The sequence below is a fragment of the Aethalodelphis obliquidens genome, unplaced genomic scaffold (assembly GCF_003676395.1).
Source record: "Aethalodelphis obliquidens isolate GAN/ISIS:26980383/991018 unplaced genomic scaffold, ASM367639v1 scaffold21, whole genome shotgun sequence".
In the NCBI taxonomy this organism is placed as follows: Eukaryota; Metazoa; Chordata; class Mammalia; order Artiodactyla; family Delphinidae; genus Aethalodelphis; species Aethalodelphis obliquidens.
The window spans coordinates 27,848,606-27,874,768 of NW_020837965.1; the positions used below are offsets into that span (position 1 = coordinate 27,848,606).

Below are 26,163 nucleotides of genomic sequence, written 5' to 3' on the forward strand. Positions count from 1 at the left end.
GCCCAGCGGTGCGGTTCGAGTTTCGGGCTCCCGGAGCTTGGTTAAGCGTTAACCGCGGGCTCAGAGCCAAGACGCGGGGCTGCTGCGGCCACCGGGTTGCCCCCGGCACGCAGGGGCGGGTCCCCAAGCCGAGGCGGTACGAAGACCGTGAGGGGAGGGGTCTGGGGACAGACTTGTGGGGGCGAGTGGGGGAGGGGGCTGGGCCCGGTCGGAGGGGGTCGGGGGGGGGGGCGCGGGGGCGGGGCCCGTTGAGCCGCCGGGGGCGGGAGCCGCGCTCACCTGGCGCTCCGGGCCCGCCCTAACCTGGATTTCCGGGGGCGGGGCGGGGCGGGGGCGGGGCCTGGCATGGGCGGGGCGGGGCGCCCGCAGACGTCAGGGACCCGCCGCGCGAGGCCGGGCCGCCGCTCTGCCCGTGGGCTCGCCGGGCTGCCGCGAGCGTGCGGGCCGCGCCGGGCATGTCCTAGGCGGCGGCCCCGCCCAGCGCTCGGCCGGCCGGGCGGGAGGGCCGGGGCCGAGCCGGGGCCGAGTCGGGACCGAGCCGCAGGTAAGACGCGCCGCTCTGCGCCCGCGGCGGCCGGGCCTCCCTGCTCCCGCACCTGCGCGCCGACGGGGCCGCGCGGGCAGCGGGCAGGGGGCGGGCGAGCGGAGCCCGGTGGGCCGGACAAAGGCGCGGGGGTGGGGGCTGCCGGCGCACCTGGCCAGGTCGGTCTTCGCCCCCGCGGAGGCGGCCCAGGTCTGCGTCAGGCCGGGAGGGACCGCCGGGCGCGCGTCTACGCGGCCTGGAGAGGGGGGCGCTGGCCCGGGCGCCGGGGTCCCCGCCCAGGCACCGGCTGGGCCCTGGCCGCCCCCGGCCAGCGCTGATTCAGGAGAAGGCGTCGCTCCCTCCCCCTGCGGGCCCGGCGCTCCCGCCTGGCCTCCTCCCGGCCTGGTCTCCCCTCCCGCGGTCCCTCCCTCCGTCTTCCTCCACCTCCCTCTCTCCTCATTTCCCTTTGCCGCCGCCGCCTCTCCGCTGTCCCGGCCTCCGTTCAGTCTGCGCTTTCCAGCCGCCCGCCGCCGCTCTCTGCCCCTCCCGGCCCCTGCCCCTGGGCGACTCCACCTCCTCCCCTCCCCTCCAGGCGGGTGGCCCTTCTGGGGGGACAAGTTCGGGGTGTTTAGTATTCTCCCTCCTAGCAACGATGGCCAGCCTAGCCCTGAACCGGCCGCAGGCAGCTTGGGAGCGTCCACGACTCCAGGCCTGGGCCTTTTCGAGATGGGCTGGCAGCAGCAGGGGCGGCCTGGCTCCGCCACAGCCGCATAACCCGGCTCTGGGGGTTTGGCCTCCCTTTGCCATAAGCAGAGGCTGTGGCCTCCTCTGGGTGGGGTTCCCTTGCCAACTGCCCGTCACGACCTGGTGGCAGGTGATGGCAGAGTGTGGGAGCTGGGCTGGGCTGGGGGCTGGGTGGGGACTCTCCTGGAGAGAGCTCTGTCATCTCCTCCGGCTGTGCTGCTGAGGCCTCCGTAGGCTGCAGGGGCTCGGGAGTCCCCGCCCCCTCGGCTTCCAGAGCTTTGCCCCTCTGGCTGGACCCTGAGGAAGGGCAGGGGTTCCGGGATGAGGGGCTCTGGCCGGCTGGGGCTGTGTTCTGGGTGGATTTTTCGACACCTTTCCACTTGCTTGCCCGAGGTGACATGAGGGTTTGCCGTGGGTTACATGGTCACTTGGGCCTTCACCGATGGGTGGGGCCTGGTTTGAGACCTGGCTCGTAGGAGCCTCAGGCTAGGCTCTGGGTGTGGGTGTCGCAGGGACGGGGCCTGGGGATGCTCCCTAGGTCCTCTGCTCCCGCCAGGTGCCAGCACCATCTTCTCTCTCCCTCGTTATTGTCTCATGGCTTAACTAGCCTCCTGCTTGACCTGCCATCTGTTCTGCACACTGTGAGTCAGATCATGGACCCAGGACCTCCAGGGCTGGCCTCACGGGTGTGTGACACATGCTCTTGCATGGGCCCCGCACTCAGACCCTGCACTGGGTTTAGCATTCTGCTCTCGCTGTTTTGAAATCCTTCATAATTTTGGAACAGGCCTACTGCATTTGCATTCTGCACTTAGGGATGCAGCATGTCCTGGGCCCTCCAGGGCCTCCCCCTTCGCTCCCGGACAAGCCACAGAACTCCCGGGAGCACGCGGCCCAGCGTCTTGGCCCTGCCTGTTCCCTCTGCCTGGAGCACGGCCCCCAGATGTTCACATGCCTGCATCCGCCCGCTCCCAGTTGAGCCTTCCCTGACCACCCTCTGTAGATGGACCCCTCGCGGCTGCGCTGCTGTCCCCACCCCTATTTCTCTCTGTGTCACTCGCACCTTCTCACAAGCGGTTTCCCTTCTTGCTGCCCACCTCCCTGGCTGGAGGGAAGCCCCGTGATGCAGGGAGTGTGTCTCTCAGAGCCCAGGACACCACCTGGCGCATGGCAGTGCTCAGGACACGTTTTACCCACTGTGTGTGTGTGTGCGCGCACGCGTGTGTGAGCTTCCACGGGAGAGTGGCCAGGGCACTTGTAGGCGGTGCTCCGGGTGTGTGTGTAAGCTGTGTGCACATGTGTGGGGCGCAGGTGTGTCTGCACATTCTGGTACCTGTGCCCCTGAGACACGGCTCTGGGCAATTGGCATCTGTGTGAGAGCACGTGCACACTGGCTGCGTGGGGCCTCAGGCTGCCCCAGGGTCTGGTCTCGGGTGACATCGGCCCTTGTCACTCAGGCTGTCCCCACTGTGCCCCTCAGGCACCCTGATACTCCCCTGTCCGTCCTGACCATATCAGCCCCCAGGATCTCAGGCACCAAAGCACCACCTCCCTCCTGGGCACTGGAGGGACTGCCTGCTGCCCTGACCACCTGGTACTGTCCTGGCCTGGGGGCGTCTGCAGGGCAGTCACAGTGACTGCCAAGGGACGTTCAACCCCCTCTCAGTGGCAGGCGTATTGATGGCTCAGGGCTCCGGTCTCCAGCCATCTCCTCCTTGCCCCCTGCCTGGGCCCACCCCAGAGTCTCCAGCAGGGGAGGCAGAGGCTCTGGTTCAGAGTCTGTGTCCTGGGTGTGGGCCTAGCCTGTGGGGACCCTGAAGGGCCACGCTGAGTCCCACCTGGGAGCAGCTCCTGCAGGTCACGGGGACACACGTGGGTCCACACGCAGGCAGTGTGGCTAGCGCCCCATGCACCCAATCTCTGGCACCCAGAGAGAGAGAGAAGAGGCTATGTGTGGACCTAGAGTGTAAGGGAGGACCGGGCGACCTTAGCCTGGGAGGTGTCCACAGGGGACAGGCACACTCGGTGAGGGGCTGGCCTGGAGCCCAGCATTTCTGGAAGCGGCCACTGCGGTGGTGCCGTGAAGGTGCTTGAACCTCATCGGGGCAGGATCTGTGCTGGTCTTTGGGGTGTCCAGGGGCCCGGGCCCAGGCAGGGGAGCCCTGCTCTGATGACCCCTCACCCCCCAGGGCCGGACAGGCCTCGCCAGTGCCAAGATGAGCGCCACCTCCTGGTTCCTGGTGAGCGGCAGCGGCACTCGCCACCGGCTCCCCCGAGAGCTCATCTTCGTGGGGCGAGATGAGTGTGAGCTCATGCTGCAGGTGAGTGTGGGCCCCTGGGCTGGGGCGGGGCCCCTGGGGAGGAGGCCGCCCTGGACCCACAGCGGGGCACTCGTGGGTGAGGGTCCCTGCCTCTGCGTATTGGACCGTTTCTGATGGGAAGGTGCTACCGGATTCTGAAGGTGTTGGGGCCCACCTTGGGAAGGTGCCCGAAAGCAGACCCGTCCACATCCTTGTCCGGGGGCCCCAACAGGGCCGTGAATCAGGGGGCCACAGGGTCAGCTCTGACCATCAGAGCTGTCCAGTGGAAGGCTGGTGCCCTGGGCTGGGGGCTGGGGGCCTTTCTCAGGCTCGAGAAGCTGGCAGGGCCCTAAGAGCCGGGACACCAGGCACTCGGCAATTTCTCTCTGGCCCTGAGTTTGAGTTGAGCCAACCTTGGCTTCCACGGGGTGCATGGGTCCGGCTCCTAGGAATGAGGAGGGGAGGGGGCGGGGGACTTGACCCTGTAGAGCCCACAGGGGTTCCTCACCCTCGTGGGGTGATTGAGTCGGGTTCCCTGCAGCCCTGACCCCTCCTCAGCGTAGCACCTGCGTCCCTGTCCCCAAGCCCTCCAAGCTCCATGCTCCCACTGTGGGACTCTCAGGGGGTGTCCTAGGTGGGCTGCACTGCCCGGTCCAACCAAGCGGCCCACTTGGGTGCAGGGTGAGACCCCTCCCCTGTTCCATGCGCCGCCCTGGCTGCTGCCGCCCACTCACTCCCTGGGATGCATGGGGTTTGGGCTGCAGCCGGGGGTCCCAACCATGTGCATGTCCACTTGGGCAGCAAATGAAGGCCTGTCCATGTCCAGACACCCTGACTTCCCGCAAACGTCCTCTAATTTGCCTGACTCCAGACGCAGCAGGACCCGCCCTTGCTTGTTCGGTCTTTTCAGTATCTTTGATCTAGGGCAGTCTCCCTTTTTGTCTTTGCTTCTTGCCTTGGAAGTCGGTGGGTCTGTGCAGGGCTGGGTGAATGCTTCCTGTAAAGGGCTGGGCATACATCTGAGGCCTTGCGGGCCACACGCCTCCATCACAGCCACTCAGCTTTGCTATTGTTGGGGAGACAAACGGGCGCGCCAGTCAAACTTTGTGTCTGTTGATATGTCAATTTCATATCATTTTCACCTGTCCTGAAGGAGGTAAAGTGTAAAGACTGTTCTTAGGCCACGTAAAGCAAGCAGAGGCCGTAGGTCGCCCCCCCCCCCCCCGGCCTCCTGGGGTGGCCGATGCGGGGGTCTTGATGTGGCCGGTGGCTCCGTGATGGTGTCACGTGACATGACCTCTGCCGTCTGTCCATTGGTGAGAGATCCACAGGGGTCACCACATTGGGCCCTGAGCCCTGGCGGGGAGTTGTGTGTGCCCTGCTGTGACTGTGCGGCTTGTCGATGGCCCTGCCCTTCCCGGGGTGGCTGGGAGGGCCTCTCGTAGGAGGCGGCACTTGACGGGAGCCTGTGAGCGCTGGGGGCCCAGCGTGCTTGCTCCTCCCCCGCCCGCCAGCTCTGTGCCCTGCACCAGGCCCTCACCCTGCCCGCTTCTCTCCGCAGGGGGTGGGCAGGGTGCGCAGTGTGAGTTTGGGGTCCAATTCCTAGTTTCTGGGCCGATCAGTGTGGAGCCCTGAGCAGGGTGGAGGGAGGGGGGATCCTCAGCCCTCCATGCTGGGCTGGCCCTGGCCTGGGTGCACCTGCGTTTCTGCCTCAGGCTGCTCTGGGCAGCGTGGCCATGTCTCCACCACACGGGGAAACTGAGGCTCAGGGAGGTCACGTAGCTGTAGAGTAGGTGTGGGAATGCCGCCCCCTCCCAACACCTCCCCCCTCCAGCCCACCTGCCCCTTGCTCAGGACGCCCATCCTCTTGCTGTGCTGTCCTGCCAGCCCCCTTCACCCCATACTCTTCTGTGGAGCCCCTGCTAGGGAGTTCCTCACCTGCACACCACGGCCTCAGTCCCCACGCCACCGCCCGGATGGCCACTGCACACGCCGTGCCCCCCGCCCCCCACAGCTTCTCCCGAGGATGGCAGCTCCAGGCTCCCGGGCCTCTTGGCGCGTGCCTGGCGGCCCCTGCAGCTTTCCCACTTGGCCTGGGCTCTGGGTGTACGTGACCCCTCCCTGGAGGTCCTGTCCATACCCACAGCCTCGGTTTCCACCTCTGCTCACGTGATGCAAATGGTGCCTGTCACCGTGCTGTCCCCAGTCTCGCGCGTCATCAGCTCCTGGGCACCTCAGGGGCAGCCCGAGCCTGGTGCCGAACAAGCCCCCTTCTCCGCCGCCGCCGGATGTTCAGGGGCAAAGCCCGACCTTCCCGCTCCCTCCCTCGTGCCTCAGGCATCCCCGGGTGCAGGGATAGGTACCCCCGGCCACTAGGCCTCCTGGGGGCCACAGCCTCTCCCCACCTGCCTGGCTTTCCGAGATCGTGCCCGCCCGCCCCGTCCCCACCCTCTCCCTGCCACGTGCTCCCGGAGCACCCTGGCCTGCCCTCTGTGTGTCCTTGTGTCCATTCCCACATTTGTCACTCGATGGTCACTGGCCCCACGCTGGAGCCTGGGGTCTCCATTCCAGGGCTGGGCCGCCCACAAACACATAAGCAGGAGCCAGGTGACCCCCCAGGAGCCAAACCCAAAGGTGGCACCGGGTTTGGGACCGGGGTAGGGGGGGCTCTGGGGCCGACTGGACATGGCGACGTTGTGCTGAGAGCTGGGGAGTGGGAGGGGCGGTGCTGGCAGGGGGGCTGGCGGGGGGGGCCCTCTGCCCGGCGGGGAGGGTGAGGCAGTGCGGCGCGAGGAGACGTGGCTGGGGAACAGGGGCCGTCCAGGAGGCTGCACCACAACCCAGGCAGGAGCACCCACGTGTGGATCTCGGGGGGGGGGGGGGGCGCTGTGTCCCAGAGGCAGAGTCGCCAGCCTGGCCTCGTGCCGCCACGCTCTCCCACCGGGCCGCCCACTCGCCAGGGGTCCTGGCCCCCAGGGCGAGCCTGGCACAAGCTGGGCCAGTGAGGACGTGAGCGGGGACATGGGCCCAGGTCTGCCTGGCGCCCGAGCCCAGGCTGCCTGCTGTGGCTCCTGCCCCTGTGTCCCTGGGCTCTGGTGCAGGGCGTGTGTGTGTGTACACGTGTGGATGTGCGCGGGCGAGTACCTGTGCGTCGGCACACGTCTGTGCACACGTGTGCGCACGCAAACACGTATGCGCACAGGTGCATGTGTGCACATGTGTGTGGGTGTTGTACATGTCTGTGTGTGTGTGAGAGAGAGAGCCTGTGCGTGTTTGTGGCAAGGTGTCTTCTCTGCCTTCGCCTGGCTTGCCACGTGGGAGGGGTGACAGCTGGGATTCATCTGCACACATCCTTACCCGGAAACCGCGGCCCAGAGACCCAGCTCGGGCTCCCCCTGCACACACGCAGGTCGTGGGCGCCGTGGCCCCGCTGGGGTGGCGCTGGGTGTGAGCTGGCAGGAGGGTGTGCCCCGAGCCTGGGGTTTGGGCCGCTGCCCGATGCTGGGCGGGGCTTTCGCTCCTGGAGGGCAGATGCTGGGCGGGGCTTTCGCTCCTGGAGGGCGTCAGACCCAAGTTTTGGAAGCACATCTTTACTCCGCTTTAAAGTGACTACAATTAGGTCCTTTTCCAAAAGTCCGTGTGTTTGGAGCCTCTTACAGCTATTTTACGCGTCTGCGCCCCATCCGCTCCACTTGCCACGTGGCCTGCTTTGTGTCCTTCTAAGTCTTGAGTCCTGCCTGGGCCAAGGGGCCACCTCCCCCTCTGGCGTGGGCTTCCAGCCTCTGGGCACCTGGGCTTGGGCCGAGAGGGAGGGAGGGCGGGCGGGCTCTGGCTGCGGGACCCTTCCTGCCTGTGCCCAGGGCTCCTGGCTCTCGGCAGTCTGGGGAGGGGGTGGGGCAGCCCAGGCTCTGGGTACAAGCGTCGGGGAGCCTGGGGCTGAGCGAGGCGGGGGGGGGGGGGGGGGGTGGGGGGGTGTCTTGCCGGGAAAGGGAAGGTGGGCACCGGGAGAGCGTGGCCCAGGAGAGGGCATGGCACCTGCAGGGGCAATGTGTCTGGCCAGCAGGCAGGCCGGGGCAGAGCGGCGAGAGGGAGGGCTGGGGAGGGCTGCGGGAAGCAGGCGGGGGGCAGATTGAGGGGTGCCGCTGCTGGGGCTGAGGGGGTGTGGCCAGAGCAGCCAGGGCTGTTGGGGGCTTGGTCGGTGGCCTTCCCCAGGGAGGCTGAAGGGCCAGGCGGGCAGGGAGGAGGAATTGGGTTTGGCCAGGCTGGGCTTGAGTTGGAGGTCTGAAACTTGGAGAGGGAGAGAAGGTGTTCAGGCCGGAAAGGTCAGCCCAGAAGCCCCTCTAGGGGCCACACCTTGGCAAAGGTAGTGGCCAAGCCTGAGGCACAGAGCACCCTCCTGCTGTCGGCCACCACGTCTGCCTCAGGCCGAGAAGAGCCCCCGTCCCGCCACGTCCCGGTGTGCAGCCACCAGCAGCCCCTCTCAGGCCTGCGGTCCCCGGGAGCCCGATACCCGGCCACGTGGAGGGCAGAGTCCGGCCCCAGTGGCATCCAGGTGTTGGGCAGGGCTGAGGCGGGCAGGTGGCTGGGCACGGAGGGGGCACAGCCCCTCAGTGAGCCCCAGGCCTCCCAGCTGCCAGGCTGGACTCTAAGGAATGCCTGACCCACGGGGCCACCCAGAGGGGCAGCTCCCTGGCCTGCGGTGGGGCGAGCCCGAGCACGCAGGCCCCTGGGACACCTGCTGATCCTTGTCTAGGCCGCCCGGGGCCCGGGGCCTGGGGCAGCTCTGCCAGCACCTGCAGCCGGGAGACCGAGGCCCAGAGGAGGGCGTGTGGGCCCCCCCAGCGTGCCCTGCCCCCACCCTGCCTGGGCCAGGACAGTGGGAAGGGCTGGCTCGGGGCCCAGCGGGAGAGTCCAGTGGAGGAGGTGGTGCCCACGTCCGGGGCACAGGCTGCGGCCAGGGTGGCCCGGAGCTGTCTAGCTGTGGGTGCCGACTTTGAGGAATTCAGGACGGGGAAAGAGATGAGGCCAGGGGCGTGGGGCAGGGGGTCTCAAGGTCAGACTCACCTCGCCAGAGACCCGTTGCTTTGGGAGGCAGGTGAGGTGGCGCTGGAGCCCCGCCAGGATCAGCCCTGGGGACTTCCCGGGGAGGGAGGCCCGTGCTTCCCCTGGCTCACGGGGGTGGTGCTGGGGCAGGCGGCTCCGGGCTGGCCTCTGTGTCCAGGAGGCCCCGGCTGGCCCCGCAGACTCTGTGCTCACCTTGAAGCCTCCCCTGCACCCCTGCTCCCTTCTGGAGGACCCAGGGTCCGTGGCAGCATGAGGAGTGGGCCGGGCCCCTGCTGCTGCAGCATCACTGTGCATGAAGCCAGCCACCTCAGGCCTCTGAGCCCAGGAGAGGCTGGAGCCCTCACAGGCCTGCCTGCTGCAGTCTCCTTGCCAGGCCCTGCCCTGGCACCTCGGCCAGAGCCCATGTCCACCCCACCCCACCCTGCTGTGCGCTCCTGTCTCTGGGTGAGGGAGGCCCAGGCCTGGGAGCTCCAGTCCTCGGGGGAGGGTATTGGGCCCCACCCCCCGGAAACTGGCCATTTCTGGACGGTGCCGGGGGTGCTGGGTAGGTGGAGAGAATCAGAGAAAGTGGCTCTGTGGAGGTGGCCTCTGGCTGGGGGAGGGGTCTGGGCACTCACCTGTGAGAACTGAGAAGGTGGTGGCGGGTGGTGACGCAGGGACTCAGGTGCTGGCTCACCCTCCCAAGGGCCGGGCCATCCTGTCCCAGGCGGTGGGGAGCGAGTGTGTGGGTCCCGTCGTTCCCGTGACATGTTCTGGAAGTGGGGGTCCTGGGTGTCTCGTGGGAGCCCTGCCGGGCAGGTACCGTCATCTGCCCAGGGCTGGGCCCCAGCACCCCACGGTTGGCCGGTCCTGCTGGTGTTTCCTGGGGCTGCCCCAGGCCTGGGCTCCTCAGGTGGTGGGGGAGGGACGCAGCTGCCACCCAGACCCACGGGGCCTCCAGCAGTGAGGTGTGGGCAGTGGGCTGGGCGGTGGTGATGCGCTCTGTGTCAGGACTGCCCGCCCCCTGGCTGGGCAAGGCGGCTCGTGCTGGCGGTGCCTGGTGCAGCAGAACGTGACCCTGTGGCCCTGTCCCTGCTTCTCTGTCCCTGGAGTGGAGGGGCTGTGGCCTCCAGCTGGACTGTGTGAGGGAGCTGGGTGACTGTCCTTGGGGAGGGCTCCTGGGTCGGCTGGTGGCCGGGGCAGAGCTACCTGCATGTGTTCACGTGCGTGTGGCATCTGGGTGGCAGGGTGTGCTCAGGACGTGAGCCCTGTGCATGCCAGCAGAAGGCAGTGGGGTCTGAGGCACGTCGCGCGTGTGTGCGCGTGTCCGTCACTCCGAGAGGTGTGCGCTGTGGGCCAGGCTGGTGGGGGGAGGGGTCAGCCCTCTGATCCTGCCGCCCCCGTCCAGCCCGGCCTGCCCTTGGGAGTGAACAGCGTGTCCCAGATCTTCCGAGCATTCCCAGCCCCTCCCACGCTGACCCAGGAGCAGTGGCTGGGATGGCAGGGGGGGCACTGGCCTCCTGGTGCCGTGGAGGGCTGGTCACAACGGGAGGGGCCCGGGAGGCAGGCTGGGGCAGGGGGAACCCCGCGGCCTGCTCCGTGGCCAGGACGGCTGGCCGGGTCAGGCCTGGGTGGGCCTTCTGGGGCACACGCTTGAGGTGTGGAGGTGTGGGTGCGACCTCATGGGCTGCGTGGCCAGGGGCCTGGTGGTGGTATTGTGGTGGGGTGGGGGAGGGTTGGAGAGTGGGGAGCAGGGCCTCCTGCGGGGTGCCTCCACCTCCTGGGCCGCCTGGCCCGGTCGGCCACCCGAGGCTTTGTGTGTCTCCCCAGTCCCGCAGTGTGGACAAGCAGCATGCTGTCATCAACTACGACCGAGACCGGGACGAGCACTGGGTCAAGGACCTGGGCAGCCTCAATGGGGTGAGTGCAGGGCCTTTGTGCTGGCCCCACCCCTCTTCCCAGCCCAGTTCCACCCACACCCTGGCTCCACCCCATATTGTGGCCCCACCCCCTGCTCCTCTCCAGGGCCCGCCCCCTGTGCTGGCCCCGCCTCCTGTGCTGGCCCCACCCCTCCATGACCCCTCCCATGGTGCTGGCACCACCCCCTCATGGCCACACCCCTCTGCGTTGGTTCCCCACTCCGGCTGGGCCCCCCATGGCTCCATCCCCTCCATGGCCCTCCCCCTAGTGACGACCCCACCCCCGTTCATGACCCCTCCCTCAGTGCTGGCGCTGCCCCAGCTCCATCCTCACCCTGGGTCTGCCCCCTCATCACTGCCCCACGCCTCTGCTTTGTCCCCACCTGGCTCCCACCAGGACCTCCTGCTCCGGTGGCCTCCTTGGGAGGGCTCCCACTGGGTAGGGCCTCTGGGAGGTGGGGCTGCCTGCTGGGTGAGGAGGGAAGTGAGCCCTCTGGTGGGCAGGGGAGGCAATGGGACCTCCTGCAGGCTGGGAAATGGGGCTCCTGTGACGGATGGGGCTGTGCTGGGGTACCCTGTCCTAAGGGGTATATGTGAGCTCTTCTGTGAGTTGGGGGCAGCAGGGACAAGGAGGTGACCAAGAGGAAGTTCCTGGCTGCAGGAGCAGAGAGGGGTTCAGGTGGAGGCAGGGTGGGAGGGACAGGGCGGGGCTCTCTCCAGGGTCCAACACCTGTCTGGGTGCCTTGTTCTTTCTGTGTTTGGTCTCCTGGCCTGGGAGGCTGTTTCAGTAAGAAAACAAACGACCAGCCTCCACCCCCTTATACCAGCTGAGGAGGGCCCTTCCCCCCTCTCCCCCAGCCTGTGAAGTCTGACGCCCTGCGTCCTGAGCTTGGGGTCCCACAGCAGCCTCAGGCTGGCTCTGCCTCGGCCCTGTGAGCACACCAGCAAGTGCTGGCTGCCACCCCCCAGTCCCCCTCAGAGTGCCCCCAGCCGAGGGTCTCAGGCTCTGCTGGGGTCTCTGCCCCCTCAGCCCCTCCTCCCTCGGCACACCGTCTGACCGGCCTTGCCCTGGGGCCACCCTGTGGGAGTGCCTCGCCGCTCCTGGGGGCTTTGGGGGCCGGCACGAAGCTCTGTGTGGATGAGAGAAGGGGCCGCCTCACAGGGTGTCCGTGGGTTCTGTGCTTGTGGGGCTGTGTCAGGGTCCCTGGATGCTGGGTGGGGTCTGGCGCCTCGGCCCCCTCGGCTGGTCCTCCTGCGGCCGTCTGTCCTGTGGTCCCATTGGGGTGTGAGGCTGGTGCACCCGTGCTGGGAGGACGGTGCCGGGCCCAGAGCAGCACAGGAGGGCCTGGTGGTCCACTTCTGGGGCCTCCAGAGTCGCCGGCCCGCCTGCCCCGGCTCATCTCCGCCACCTGCCTACTCCGCAGACATTCGTGAACGACGTGCGCATCCCGGACCAGAAGTACGTTACGCTGAAGCTCAATGACGTCATCCGATTCGGCTACGATATCCTTCCGGGGGCGCTCACCCCTCCTGGCCTCCCCCTCTGTCCCCAGGGCCTCAGTCGCCCTGTTATGCTGGAAGTGGGTGGGGGCCTCAGGGGGTTAGAGACAGGAGGGTGAAGCCCGGGCTAGGCTCCGCCCTGAACTCCAGCCCCTGCCGCCGCCTGCCCCCCAGCCAAGGCCCCAGCCACGGACACCTTCTGCCCACGCTCGGGGCTGAGCTCACAGAGAGCCCGAGGAATGGGAAAACTTTCCCGGGACCCGGAGTCCTGGTGTTTCTGGGGGCCGCCCAGGCATGGCTTTCTGTGCTCAGGACGTGGGTGAGTGGGGGCCATGCCTCCGCCCTGGGCACACCCGCTGGCGGGTGTGGACCCAGCGGCTGGCTCAGGCCCTCCGCACCCTGAAGCCTCAGGAGGCCGGGGGCTGAGGGGTGGTCTGGGACGGGCACTGGAGCTGGATGCAGGCGGCATGGCCTCTGGGGCCCCGCTGGGCTCCTGGGCTGAAAGTGGGGTGGAGAGCATCCCCGCAGACCTAAGGTACGTGTGTGCGGTGGCCTGGAGCAGCCTCTGTCCTGTCCCCTGACCGGGGACAACACGGCCTGCGGGCTGTCCCTGCAGTGTGGACGCATGGCCAGTGCACACACGTTGGGGGAAGTTTGCAGGCATCTGCACCAGCGCTCCGCCCAGCCCGCCTTCCCTCTTCATCCACCACGCCTGGGCCCGAGGGCCCCGCCCCCTTCCTGCATCCTGTTCTCCTTAACGCGCTGTCACATTCCAACATGTACGTGCTGGAGCGGGTGCAGCACCGCGTCCCTGAGGAGGCGCTCAGGGTCAGTACTGGTGCTTGGCCTGGGGCCCCTGCATCCCTGTGTCCCCACAGCCCTCCGCTTCCCACTGCCCATCTCCCCCAGGCCTCTGGGCCGCTGTGCGTCAGCCTGGCTTGGCCTGCCCTGCCGGATGGCCCAGTCGGGCAGGTGGGGAAGATAGTCAGGCGACTCGCCCCACCGCACCCCCGGCTGATGCAGTCACAGATGGCGGGTGTGGCTGGAGCCCCAGAGGAGGCTGCTTTGCCCAGCAGGAGTGGGTGGGTGGGAGGGAGGGCCCGGGCCCACCCAGCATCTTGGGTACCGGGAGGACCCTGATTGGGCTACCATGGGTGGAGGTGGCCAGGAGCAGTCTGGAGGCTAGCAGGGAGGCAGCCTTTGGGGACAGCCTCGTGGGAGGTCCTGGGTGAGGGGCACCCTCGAGCACCCTTCCTTCAGCTGGGGCTCGAAGGTCCCAGGGTCGGTCATGGCAGGTGGAGCCTCTCCTTTCCCCTTGCTCCGTTGTGCAGGCGTCATGGAGCAGACTCAGGGGACCCTGCCCAGAGCCGCACCCAGGAGCCCCATGGCGGGGGGTTGGGGGGGGAGGCTTAGTCCCATTTTCCAAAGTAACCATGGGCAGCACAGGGAGCGTGGGTGGCCTGCCTAGAGTCACACAGCCAGTGAGGGGCAGGGCCGATGACCGCCGAGCTCAGCCAGGTGGGGCCCGGCACACACACGCGCACGCGCACGCACGGACAGGCTGCTGCTCCCCACCTCCCACTGCTCCTGAGGGCTGTCCCACCCCCTCTCTGGAGGGGCCTGTGGGTGGCAGTCTCCCCTCTGACGGCTGCTGTCCACTCCCTCCTGGAAGCTTGTGGCCCTGAGGATGCCCCCAGCCTTGGGTGCGGCCCCCCAGCTTCGAGCCTCGTGACACCGGCAGGCCTTAGGCTGTCTGCTCCGCGGGGGTTGTGAGGGGGACCTCATGCCACTGTGGGGCAGAGGAGAGGCCACGCAGGTGCCCTGGGCGGGGCCGTCCTGCCGAGGACACGCCTCACCCCAGCCGCTGCCCACAGCACGAGAAGTACACCAGCCAGCTGCAGGTGAGCGTCAAGAGCCCGGCGCCCAAGACGGGCGAGGCTGTGCCGGAGCAGGCGCCTTACTGCGAGGCCGTGAACCCCAGGCCAGAGAGGGGGGACCGGAGACCGGGGCCAGGTAGGATGGTGTGCAGAGGGGTGCGGGAGGGACAGGGGTGTGCACACAGGCCTTGGTCCACCTCATCCAGGAGCTGACCTTTCACCCCGACGTACACACGTTCCCCTCCCCGCACAGCCCCCCAGCATGTGTGCCTGCACTCCTGCACCCCTGTAGCCACACTCACCGTGCACTCCTGCACCCCTGTAGGAACAGCCACCTGCTCCACGTGGTTCAGTCAGAGCGCAGTGGCTCTCAGCCCCAGGTCACCTATTAGTGACCCGAACCATTTACAGGCCCTGGGGGAGAGGCCAGCCCTGGGTGGGGCTCGCTGCTGTCCTCCCGCCCCTCTGTCGGGCAGGCCCTAGGGGCAGAGGGCCCAGGCCGGGCTCAAGGGATTGCCTGCCCCAGGGCCGCAGTGCTAAGGACAGTGCAACCCCAGGGACGAGCCTCCCTGGAACAGCCGCCCCATGGGGAGGTTGTCACTGCCGTTGTCACCCACCAGGGTTGCAGAAATGGGGCTCAGGGTGGCTGGCGAAGGTTCTGGGCAGCTGCAGACCCGAGCTGGGAGGTGGTGCCGGGGCCCCCTGCAGACCCCAGCATCTTCCCCAGCTCCGGGTCTCCGCCTCTGTCTGTGCTGGGGCCACAGGGACCCAGGCTCCAACTCTTCCTCTGCAGAGGCGGCGGCCTACCGCACACCCCTGTACGGGCAGCCCTCCTGGTGGGGTGAGGACGATGGTAGCAGCCCGCCCGAGGAGCGGCGCCAGGATGAGCCCGACACGGGTAAGTCCTGGAGGGCAGCCTGCTCTGGAGGTGCCCTCGGCGGGGCCGTGGGCAGGGAGACATGGCGCCCATGGTCCTCACGGAGGTGGGTGGGGCGAGGGAGCCACCGTGAGCACGTGCCTGGCCTGAGCACGTGTTCCCCCACAGAGCGGCCCAAGGAGCTGGCTCAGCGGGACAGTGACCTCGTGGGGACGACGGCCGCCTTCCGGGCCCCCGCGGAGCCGCAGGGCTACTCGTTCCGGCGGGAGCCCAGCTACTTCGAGATCCCCACCAAGGAGGTCCCCCCGTCGCGGGCCCCAGAGGTGCCGGCACACGAGGCGCCTACCAGGGATGCGGAGGCGGGCGGGGGCGGGGTGGCCCCCGTGGTGCAGAGCCACGCCTGCTTCACCATCGAGTTTGACGACTGCAGCCCCGGCAAGGTCAAGATCAAGGACCACGTCACCAAGTTCTCCCTTCGCCAGCGCCGGCCCCCTGGCAGGGAGCCCACAGCCATCGAGGTGGTCTCTGCGGAGACCAAGGTGGCCGACTGGCTGGTGCAGAGCGACCCCAGCCTGCTGCACCGGGCCGGCCCCGCCGATGACCGGCACAGCACCAAAAGCGACCTGCCGGTGCACACGCGCACCCTGAAGGGTGAGTGCACGGCTGCCCGCCCTCGCCTCGGTGGCCTCGTCTCCCGGGTCCGTTTACATTGCCCGAGAGCCGCCTGCCCTGTCGGGGGCCGTCCGGCCTGGTCCTGTTGCTTCTCTGGGCCACGTGGGCTGGGTCCATGGTGGGGCAGTGTGTCCCCGACCACACGACGGCGGTGGTTGTGTGTCGACCCCCGGGCGTCTCCTTTCCCTCGGCCTCACGCGTCGGGCCCCCGCCCCCTCCAGGCCACAAGCACGAGGACGGCACACAGAGCGACTCGGAGGACCCCATGGCCCAGGCGGCCGGGGCAGCTGGGGTCCCCTCGGAGGCTGGCGGGGAGCAGGTGCGGCTACAGAGGCAGCTCAGGCGGGACCCCCAGGAGCTGCTGCACGGCCAGCAGGCGTTCGTCATCGAATTCTTCGACGAGGACACGCCCCGCAAGAAGCGTTCCCAGTCCTTCACGCACACGCCGCCCGGGGACCCCAGGCCCGACAGGCGCCGCGGCCCCGGGCCGACCGACAGGGACCGCCCGGCCGCCCCCGCCCCGGCCTCGACCCGGGGGGCGGGCGGCAGCTCGGGGCCGCAGCGGGCCGGCTCTCTCAAGCGGGAGAAGGCGGAGGAGCGGCTGGGCGGCCCCTCGCCCGCCGCCCGGGCCTCAGCTCGCCCTTTCGGCAGCGTGGGGCGCCGCTCCCGCCTGGCCCAGGACTTCATGGCCCAGTGCCTGCGGGACGGCTCCCCGGCTGCCCGGTCAGGCCCCGAGAAGACGCCCCCGACGCCGCCCGCCCCCCCGCTACCCCGCGGGGCCAGCCCCGCGGCCCCCTCGCCGCCGCCGCCACCCCCTGCTGACCCCCAAGTGACAAAGGCACGCAAGCAGGAGGAGGACGACAGCCTCAGTGACGCAGGGACCTACACCATCGACACGGAGGCGCAGGACCGGGAGGTGGAGGAGGCCCGCCGGATGATCGACCAGGTGGGCGTGCTGCAGCCGGAGCCCGGGAGGCCGGCCTCGGGCGCGGGCTCTGACCTGCTGCCCGGCTGTCCCTCCCGGCAGGTCTTTGGGGTACGGGAGTCCCCTGAGCTCTCCAGGGCGTCCTCGGCCGCCTTCCGTCCAGTTATCAGAGGGGACAGAGAAGAGTCCGGTGACGGAGTGGCCCAGCGGATGGCCTTGCTGCAGGAGTTTGCCTCCCGGCCAGTGGGCGGGGTTGGAACCCCCCCGGTGGAGCTCCAGGTGTGTGGGACTGAGCCCAGACACGTCCCTGGGGAGGGACTGGGCGGGGAGAGGACAGCATCTGGGCCGGGGCCCCGGTCACTGCGTCCTGTATGCACTCGAAGGCTCTGGTCCTGCCCGAGCTGTGGGCTCCAGGTCCTGGCGCCCACCTGTGCAGAGGGTCGGGGGTGCCTGCGTGTATGTGCCCACGGGCGGGGCCCGGCTGAGTCTTGGGGGGGCAGGGACCGCTGACCTCCAAGCCACTGAGCCGGGCTGAGACGTGGGTAGTTACGCAAGCCAGGTGAGGCCACGGGGGTCCTCTGGCTGCTTCTGTTGGGGGGCAGGTGTTGGGGCGGGCTGCCTCGCCCCCTCCTGCCCCCAGCACCTCCCCGTGGGGCTCCTGTCTCTCCCTGCCGCGGACACGCTCCTGCCCTCCTCTCCGTAGGGCCTCCCAGTACCGGGCTCCCCCGGGGGTCAGAAGTGGGTGTCCCGCTGGGCCAGTCTGGCCGACAGCTACTCGGACCCGGGCCTGTCAGGTAAGTGGCCCCAGTGCCGCAGCAGGGAGGGGGCAGCCCGAGGCCACCAGCTAGGCAGACGCGAGCGCAGGCCACTGTGCCCGGGGGAGGGCCGGCTCCTCGTGTGGGCCCGCGGGCAGCGCTCACTCGAACCAGCCCCCTTGTCTTCCAGACGACGGCCCCGGCCGCAGAGCCAGAGAGCTGGAGGGGGCCCTGCCTGTGCGCCAGCGAAGGCTGCTCCCACAGCTGCCCAGCGACAGGGCGGACAGCCCCGCCGGCCCCGAGGCCACCAGGAGGAGCGGGCCGGGGCCGCCAGAGCTGGGCAGCGAGCAGGCCGGCCTCTTGGGACAGGAAGACCTGGAGCCCGACAGCCTCAGTGACGCCAGTGGGTCGGACGGAGGCCGGGGCCCTGAGCCAGGCGGGGGCCTGCAGGAAGAAAGACGTGGGAGCCCCCAGGAGGGACCGGCGTGGACAAGGGGCCGGCGCTCACCGAGGGCCCCTGGGGAGCCGGCCCCCACCTCATTCTTCGCTGGGGACCAGAACGGGGAGGTGGCCTTCCCCAGGAAAGCGACTGTGGCTCCAGGGCAGGTGGAGGGCCCGGGGCGGGCAGCGCAGCCCAGCCCCCCGACACGGGACAGCGTGTACGTTAGCACCAGTGGGAGGATGGTCATCCAGCTGCGGACAGGGCAGCCCCCGGAGCCTGAGGGCCCCGCCCCGGCCCCCACCAAGGAGGCCCCGGCGTTCGTCCGGCAGGAGAGCTTCACCAAGGAGCCGGCCAGCGGCCCTGCAGCTCCTGGCCAGCTGCCGTACATTAGCACCCACCCCCTCCTGCAGGACCTGGCCGCGGCCCGGGCCTCACGCATGGACCTGCACCCTCAGGACACCCACCTGATCCTGAAGGAGACAGAGACGGCGCTGGCCGCCCTGGAGGCCAGACTGCTCTCCAAGTCCGTGGAGGAGCCGGAGGGTGAGCTGGGCGGCGCCCCTGGGCCGCCAGAGGACTCCCTGTCCGGGGACTCCGACGTGGACACGGCCAGCACCGTCAGTCTTCTCAGCGGCAAGAACGGGCCCAGCCCGCAGCCCTCGGGGCTGCAGAAGGAGAAGCCGCCGTCCCCGCCGGCAGTGCAGGATGTGGGGGGTGTCGGCCTGAGCAGCGCCCGCGAGCGTCTCTCAGAGAAGCAGCGTCGCCCGCCGGGCCCAGCGGACGCGGGCCGTGGGGAGCCGGCAAGGCGCCTGGCCTCACGGCGTGGCCACGGGCCCCAAGGGTCCCTGGACTGGCCCGATGAGGAACGAGGCTCCAGCCTTGCCCACCTGCCCGGTGTGGACACGGTCACTTCTGACCACGAGACCTCCGGGGCCGTGGGGGCAGGGCGGCGGGGGCCTCGCCGGAAACCCACGGCCCCACCGCCGTCCCCTGCTGCCCGGGAAGAGCAGAGCCGCGGCTCAGCCGGCCTCCAGAAGGTGCAGCAGGCGCTGACCCGCTCCAACAGCTTGTCCGCCCCACGGCCCACGCGGGCCTCCCGGCTGAGGCGGGCCCGGCTGGGGGATGCCTCGGACACAGAGGCCGCAGATGGCGAACGGGGGCCCCCGGCCAATCCCGAGCCAGCGGGGCAGCCGGCTGCCGAGCAGGCCAAGAAGCTGTCACGCCTGGACATCCTGGCGATGCCCCGGAAGCGGGCCGGCTCCTTCACAGGGCCCAGCGACTCGGAGGCGGCCCCCACCCGCGCCGGCTTCTCCGGCCGCAGCGTCGAGTTGTACTGCGCCAGCCGCAAGCCCGCCGTGGCCGAGGCTCGGGCCACGGCCAGGAAGGCCGCCAACGCCACCACGCCCCCCCGCCAGCCCTTCAGCAGGGCCCGCCCGGGCAGCGCCCGGTACTCCTCACCCAGTGAGTGTGGGGAGCGGGAGGGCGGCCCTGGGTCCGGTCGGCACGCGCAGTGTGTCTGCAGGTCTCTGTGCGTCGGCCTTGCACCAGCTACGGGGCCCCCAGTGCTGGCCCTGGAGGAGCCCCTTTTCCCGTCGGCAGGTGTTTCTCCCTCTGACACACACACATACACGTGCACCCGGCTGTGCACGGGTGGCGGGCCTCCTGCAGCCCCCAGGCGGTCCTGGTGTGAACGCAGAAAACCCCGACCATCTCCAGCCTGGAGGGACTGCCCCGACTCGCAAGCAGGCCTGGGTGACTGCAGACAGGGGGCTGGGCCTGCCCCTCCCTGGAGTTGCGGCCCCCGTGTGTGCAGCAGGGAGGGACGGCTGCCGTGGCACCGGAGCCGGCTCCTGCCGGGGTGGATGTGGGCATCCCTGCAGCCAGGCTCGCCCTGCGTGGGGACTGACCCATCCTCTGAATGAATTGGTTTAAGGTGTCAGCACTGCTGGTCCAGCCCCGTGCTGCTGCTTCCACACCTGCCCCAACCCCCGACCCCTCCCGCACCCACGGCCTTGGAGTTCGGGCCCCTCCCTGCCTGCCAGGTCTTCAGGGGGCCAAGGTGGCATCTGCCCCATGGCCAAGGGGTGAGGGCCACACCTGCTTGGTGGGAACCTGCTGCCCCACCCTTCCTTGTACTGTGCATGTTTGCGGCCGCCACAGGGGCTCAGCGCAGCGGTGGGCGAGCAGTCGGGGCTGAGGCGGGCAGGTGCAGGGAGGGGCTGCGGTGGCTGAGCTGGGTTCTGACCACGGGCTGTGCGGCCACACGTACGGCCCAGCCCAGGGCCGTCGCTGATCCACGGCAGTGGTTTACCCCCACCCGGCGTGTCTGCAGACACCAATTCCCAGTTCCCTCACCCTAACCCTAACCAAGGGCGCTGGTTCTGCCTGATGGGCACAGACCCCTCCCCCAGAACGTGGCCCCTGCCACCGCCAACCAGCCACGACCCTGAGCTGCTCCACGAGGGCCCATGGACACGCCAGGCTGCCCGTCTGTGTGCGTGCTTCTGGGCTGGCAGTGACCTTGCAGTCCCCGGAGCCCAGCAGCTGCTGGCTCTTCAGTCAAAGGGCGTCTGAGTGCGGGGTGCCGGGCCCTTGCCTGGAGGGGCCTCGGGGCTGCCGCAGGTGCTGACGGCCGCTCTGTTCTGTTCTTCCTTTTGGAACCAATTCACTCACCCGAGACGTGAGTCGCCGGCAGCAGGGCTCGGATTGCACATCCACATCCGAGGAGGAGTATGGCTCCCACCACGGCTCCCCCAAACACGCCCGCCCCCATGCCTCAACAGCCACGCAGACCCCACGGGCTGGCAGCTCTGGCCGGGCCCGACCCCGGGCCCCTGGCCTCCGGGACACAGACGACGAGGAAGAAGAGCCCGACCCTTATGGTTTCATTGTGCAGACAGCCGAGATCGCTGAGATTGCCAGGTGAGTGGTGACGGGTGACGGCACACGCTGCTGATCCACAGGGCGCCTCCCCTTGGGACTGGGCTGGGGGTTCAGTTCCTAAAGGGCTTGAGAAATGCTTGTCGGGGATGGATAGGTGCATGGATGGACGGATGATGGGTGGGTGGATGGATCGATGATGGACGGGTGGGTAGATCGATGATGGACGGTTGGGTGGATGGATCGATGATGGACGGTTGGGTGGATGGGTAGTTGGATGGGCAGTGGGTGGATAGATCGATGATGGACGGTTGGGTGCGTGATGAATGGATAGATGGGTGGGCAGTTGCATGGGTAGCGGGTGGCTGGATGGATGGATGCAGATCTGCCCAGAAGGGTGGGGGAACCTCTGGTACAGGAAGGTCTTCACCAAGGTTTTTATTAAAGATGAGTTCCTTCATGCAGTCATTCAGTGGAAGGATCGCCTCCAGGTCAGGCGTTGAAAAGGATGGTGCAGAGGTGGCAGGGAAGGAGAGTGGGCTTTCGCTGAGTAGCGGTCTGTGCTGTGATGGCTTGAGGGCAGGAGGGGAGCGGGGCTGGTGAGTGGTGAGTGCGGAGGTGGCAGGGAAGGAGAGTGGGCTTTCGCTGAGTAGCGGTCTGTGCTGTGACGGCTTGACTGCAGGCTTGTGAGAGGGCAGGAGGTGAGCGGCTGGGGCTGGTGAGTGGTGAGTGTTGGTGCCAAGGATGCTGAGCTTGTGCTGGTGAGGCACCTGGAGGGAGGTGAGCGGGGGCAGTGGCTCCTAGGACAGTGGCCCACGTGGGGGATGGAGGTGTGGGCGTCACCAGCATGAAGACGGTGACCAAGGCTGTGGGCGGTGTGAGGGTGTGGAGAGCATGAAGAGAAGAGGGCTGGGGCAGGGCTCTCGGGACACCTGGAGGGTGGTTGGGGGGAAGTTGCCTGTGCAGAGTGATGCTTGGGAGGGGGCCGAGGGGCCGGCCCAGGAGACAGGGTGTGGGGTTCTGGAGGGGGCGCCCCACCTGGCTGAGGGGAAGGGGGCGGAGGTGGAAGGAGAGAGGAAGGGGAAGTGGGGGCCCCAGGGGGCTTCCCGAGTGGGCGAGCTTGAACACACCAGCCTGCAGGCTGCGGAGGACAGAGGGAGCGGAGGGCGGGGCTGGCTGGGGGCAGGGGCACAGGTCACCAGCAGTTCAAAGGGGGTCCTTCTGTGTTTTTGATGTCGGAAGGGTGGGACCAAGTCGGGGACCCCTATCTTGATGGGGCCTGGGGCAGCCCTTGGTGGGAGGCAGAGGCCAGCCGGGGAAATTTCTCCAGCTGTGCCCAGCGCCTGTCGGGAGGGGCTGTAGCTGCCGCGAAGAGTGGACGGGTACGAGGGCCGGCTCGGGGGGCGCCCTGAGCAGAGCTGGGACAGCTGTGTGCGGAGACCTGGTCCTTGGTCCTTGGTGGGTCCTGGGGTCCCGTCCCTGGAGTGACAGCAGGCGTCGAGGGCTGAGGGAGCCAAAGGCCGGAGCCCGTCCCCCTGCCCCGAGCCTGGCCAAGGGCTGGAGTAGCGCAGAGCGCGCCGGCCGTGGGGCTGAGGTGCTCCGAGGGCGGGCGACGGAGGCTTTCGGCTCCAGCCCTGGGGCTTCACGGGCAGTCTGCGGCAGGGAGCTGCTCCCAGCTGGCCTGTGTCCTTTCCTGGGTGGCCCGGGAGTCTCTCAGGGAAGTGTGTGTTACCATCGGCAGGGCGGAGGGGACGGAGGTCTGCGCTGTCTCTGGGGCTGCAGGCTTGGCCTCCCTGCCCTGTGGAGAGTCCCTGGCCTCTGGGCCTGCTTGGCTCTGACCCTTGTCAGTGACTCTGCCTCCGTCTCCCTGCCTGTGGAGCGGGGCTCATGTGGCCCTGGTGGCCAGGAGCCTGTGGGTGTATCTGCCCATCCCTCCTCCCAGGGCCCCGCCCCAGCCCCCTCATCTTCAGGGGGTCGGGCGCTGAGGCGCCCAGTGGGAGTCCCCCTGGCACTGCTGCTGGTGGCTGGTTGGGTGTAGTTTGGGCCAGGCTGGAGGCTGTGTACCCCTGGCCCTGCTCCTGACCCAGTGGCTGCCTCCTGGGAGGGACTCCCACCCCACCTGGGCGGGGGGGATGGGGGTTTCTGCCTGTGGGGGGGTGACGTCGTGTCCCGTCTGGCTCCTGTCCCCACACTTCCCTGCACTGAGGCCGGGCGCAGGAGGACCCCGCAGGACCTGTCTTCCCTACTGCCGCTGCAGGCTGAGCCAGACGCTGGTGAAGGACGTGGCCACCCTGGCCCGTGAGATCCACGATGTGGCCGGAGACGGCGACTCGCCGGGCTGCCCGGGGCCTGCCCACAGCCCCTCTCGCGCCAGTGTGCCCGGCACCCCCGCCTCCACCATCTCCGCCCGCGAGGAGGTGAGCCTGCCCTCGGCAGCCCCTTGCACGCCCAGGTGGGGGGCCGTGGCTGTGAGCCCTCCCCGGGGCCACACCCCGTGCCCAGCACCGCCCCCCACCAGCCACCCTGAGAGTGCGGGCCCGGTACCTGCTCCACGAGGGCGGGGTGCCCAGGGACCCTGAGCGGCCGGGCGGCGTCTGCTCTGTCCACTGCCCGCCCCATGGGCCACGCCCCTGCTCCCCCACCTCTGCAGCTGGTGCAGCGCATCCCCGAGGCCAGCCTCAACTTCCAGAAGGTGCCACCTAGCACCCCGCGCTCTCAGGACCTGGACCAGAACATGAACGACCGCTGCGAGGACCCGCTGGCCGGCAAGACGCGGCCTCGGAACCGCGAGGAGGCAGGCGCCCCTCCCCTCGGAGAGCTCGCTCTGGGCTCTGGGCCGCGTCAGGGCATGGAGGGCACAGGGCTTCCTGGGGCGTCCAGGCGCCGGGCTGATGCCAGGTCCTCGCAGGTGATCTTCGATAACCTGATGCTGAACCCCGTGTCGCAGCTATCCCAGGCCATCCGCGAGAACACGGAGCACCTCGCTGAGAAGATGAAGTGAGTCGGCCCGCGTGCCGCTGGCCAGTGAGAGCCCCTGGGACGGGCCGGGGAGCCACCACTGCCTAGCGGACACCCAGCCTGAGGCCCTGACACGGGTACAGACGTGTGCCTGTGTGCCAGGACTGTGCCACGTGTGCGTGCACGCACGCATGCGCGTGCGGTTTGGCAACCAGACCCTGGGCCTGGGAGGGCCAGAGCCCCCAGGATGACCCGCCCCTCCCTCCCTGCCCCCTCCTTCCTCCCAGCCTTCCGCACTTTAGGCCCAGAGACAGGACGCTGGGACCGGCCTGCCCAGGTCCTGCTCCAGGCCTCAGTTTCCCCGTGTGCCCAGGAGGGGCTGGCGTGGACCTCCCCGTGGCTGGTGGCGTGGCTTGGGAGGCTGCCATGCCTGGGTCTCTTGGTCACTGTCCTCTGCCTGTTCCCACCCCCGCCCCTTGGGGTGCAGGATCCTCTTTCAGAACACAGGGCGAGCCTGGGAAGACCTGGAGGCCAGGATCAACGCGGAGAACGAGGTGCCCATCCTGAAGACGTCCAACAAGGTGAGGGGCCCCTCTGCGCCCCCGGCCCGCTTGGCTGCAGGGAGACTGGGGGGAGCTGCCCGAGCCCGGGACCCCAGGGAGAGGCGAGCGCTGGGGTCCGGCTCCAGCGGCCTCTTTCCCGCCTGCCCCCAGGAAATCACCTCCATCCTGAAGGAACTGAGGCGAGTGCAGAAGCAGCTGGAAGGTGGGTGTGGCCGTGCGGGGCGCTGGGAGGGCCGTCGGGGGCCTTGGGGAGCCTGGCCCACACTCACAGCTAACCGGCCGGGAGGCCCCCGGCTGGGCACGGGAGGCAGGGCAGGACCCTCCGGCCGGCCTGACCCTCCCCACCCCCCCAGTTATCAACGCCATCGTGGACCCCAGTGGGAACCTGGACCTGCTGACCGGAAACCGGGGTTCTGCGGGCTCGGCCCAGCTCGGGAGAGGCCGGCCGGCCTCCCAGAGTCCGTCCTCACCCCCGTCGGCCCTGCTGGCGAGGAGCTTCCCGCAGCGGGCAAACTGCGGGACCCCCGGCCTCCCGGACCCCTCCTTCCTCCCCGACACGGAGCAGTTCCTGATCTAGGTGTTGGCTGGGCAGCCTCCCCACACCCTGGGCCTGGACAGTTCACCACAAAGACCCCCACACGTGCCATAACCCCGTGGGTGCCCAGGCCCCCTCCTCAGCTCCCAGCGCCCCCCCGCCCCACTGGCCTCCTGGCCCAGCTCCCACTGTGGCCGATGCCAAGGGCCAGTGTCCGGGCGTGTGCCCAGCCTCCTCTCCATCGCTGTTACTTTGTCGTTAGCTTTCAAGGAAGGAGTAGTTTGTGCCACTGCAGCAGCCTCCCCGGCCCGGGGGGTCCCACTCTGCCTCGTGGGCTGGGGGCACGTGCGTACCCGCCCTGTTCCTCTGTGCTGGCTGGGACCAGGTTGGGGGAGAGGACTGGGCGATGCGGTCTTTCAGTGCCAAACACAGAGCAGGGTGGTGGGGAGACGCCTCGTGACGCCCCGGGACTTGAGGCGGCAGAGTGCGTGCTGGGCGGGGCGATGGCAGCTCCCAGGCGCCCCAGAGTCCAGTGGCCCGGGGCGGGCACGCAGCCTGTGGAAACATTTGTGGCAGGAACCCCACTGCTTCGAGCCTTTGGTGCCAACACAACTGCCAAACTCACCGAGCGCGTGGGCCGGGCGCCGTGCACACAGGCACGAGCACTCGTCAGGCACGTCTGCGCTCACACAGCCCAGGCTCAGCCCCCCACGCGGCACGTCCAGGGAGGGAGGCGGGCCCGGCACCCGCTTCCGGTGGTTCTGGGCCAGAGGGAGGGGAGCGATTAACCAAAGTGACCAAAAACCGGGCTTCAGAAGCTCCCTGGACAACGTCCCCTCCCCCCGCTCCCCTCCCCGCTGTCCTGCGGACTCTGTGGGCATTAATTGGGTGCCTCCCGGGCCTTTCTGCTCCAGGTCCTGTGGGGGGGGGGTAGGGGCAGCCCCCCAGGAACAGTTTTATTTCTCAGGATTCTTTCAGCTGGGAACGTGCCAGGCGAGCAGAGCCCAGCCCCCTCCCGGGGGCTGATGTTCCCGCAGCCTCGAAGCCAAAGAGCCCACTGGCTGCGGCGGGTGGGGCTGGGGCGCCCCCACCCTGCCTGGCACCTGCGCTGATATCGATCGCGGGGCAGGACCGACTGCGGGGGCCGGGGTCACAGCGGGCGCGGCTCTGGGGCCGCGGTGGGTGACGCGTGTGTCCGTGTTTACATTAGCTGACGTGGAGCCCACGCCCCGGCCCTGTGCCCCCTGCCCGGTGTGTACGTGTGTGAGTGGCAGTGGGGTCCGCGGCCGGCCCCGTCCGCGAGCCTGATGTGTGCACGCGGAGGGGGTGCTGGTCCTGGTGCCCCGCCCCGCGCGCTCCGCGCAGCTGCCCACAGCCTGTCCCCCGGAAACGAGCAGTGGCCGTCCGTCCAGCACACTCCCATTCGCACCCCCCGCGGTCGTCGCCGCACAGTTGTTTTCTTCACAAATTCACGCTCCGCCCTCCAGCCTCCGCCCTGGGATTGGTGACTCGTTTGTCAGGCTCTTGGAGGCGCCTCCGTGCACCTTGTCCTCAGGTGGTCTATGGATGTCTTTCAGAAAATGGTTATTTTATATGATTTGTCATGGAATTTGTTCTAATAAATCATTCTTCTGTCATGTGGCAACATGC

At 68.8% G+C, this 26,163-nt stretch overlaps 1 protein-coding gene across 6 annotated transcripts; it reads left to right on the forward strand.

The window, feature by feature from the left end:
• Positions 1–26,163, forward strand: CEP170B (centrosomal protein 170B). Of its 6 annotated transcripts, none has more exons than XM_027120754.1 (19): positions 1–136; positions 3,457–3,588; positions 10,441–10,530; positions 11,954–12,032; positions 12,799–12,857; positions 13,904–14,042; positions 14,700–14,804; positions 14,952–15,434; positions 15,677–16,401; positions 16,483–16,659; positions 17,084–17,174; positions 17,326–19,038; positions 20,235–20,499; positions 22,715–22,874; positions 23,108–23,251; positions 23,366–23,454; positions 23,903–23,996; positions 24,129–24,180; positions 24,332–26,163. In XM_027120754.1, the coding sequence occupies exons 2-19, from the start codon at positions 3,484–3,486 to the stop codon at positions 24,553–24,555; spliced, it is 4,794 nt and encodes a 1,597-aa protein (XP_026976555.1). In that variant the 5' UTR covers positions 1–136; positions 3,457–3,483; the 3' UTR covers positions 24,556–26,163. The 6 variants fall into 6 exon arrangements, with proteins under 6 accessions (XP_026976555.1, XP_026976558.1, XP_026976559.1 ...); XM_027120753.1 differs by lacking the exon at positions 1–136 and adding an exon at positions 386–544; XM_027120755.1 differs by lacking the exon at positions 1–136 and adding an exon at positions 386–544 and having other exon boundaries at positions 20,256–20,499.

Coding starts and splice junctions, on each gene's coding strand:
- CEP170B (XM_027120754.1), top strand. CDS start 3,484: ATGAGCGCCACCTCCTGGTTCCTGGTGAGCGGCAGCGGCACTCGCCAC. Junction 16,402..16,482: donor CCCGCCGGATGATCGACCAG/GTGGGCGTGCTG, acceptor CCCTCCCGGCAG/GTCTTTGGGGTACGGGAGTC. Junction 22,875..23,107: donor CCATCTCCGCCCGCGAGGAG/GTGAGCCTGCCC, acceptor CCACCTCTGCAG/CTGGTGCAGCGCATCCCCGA.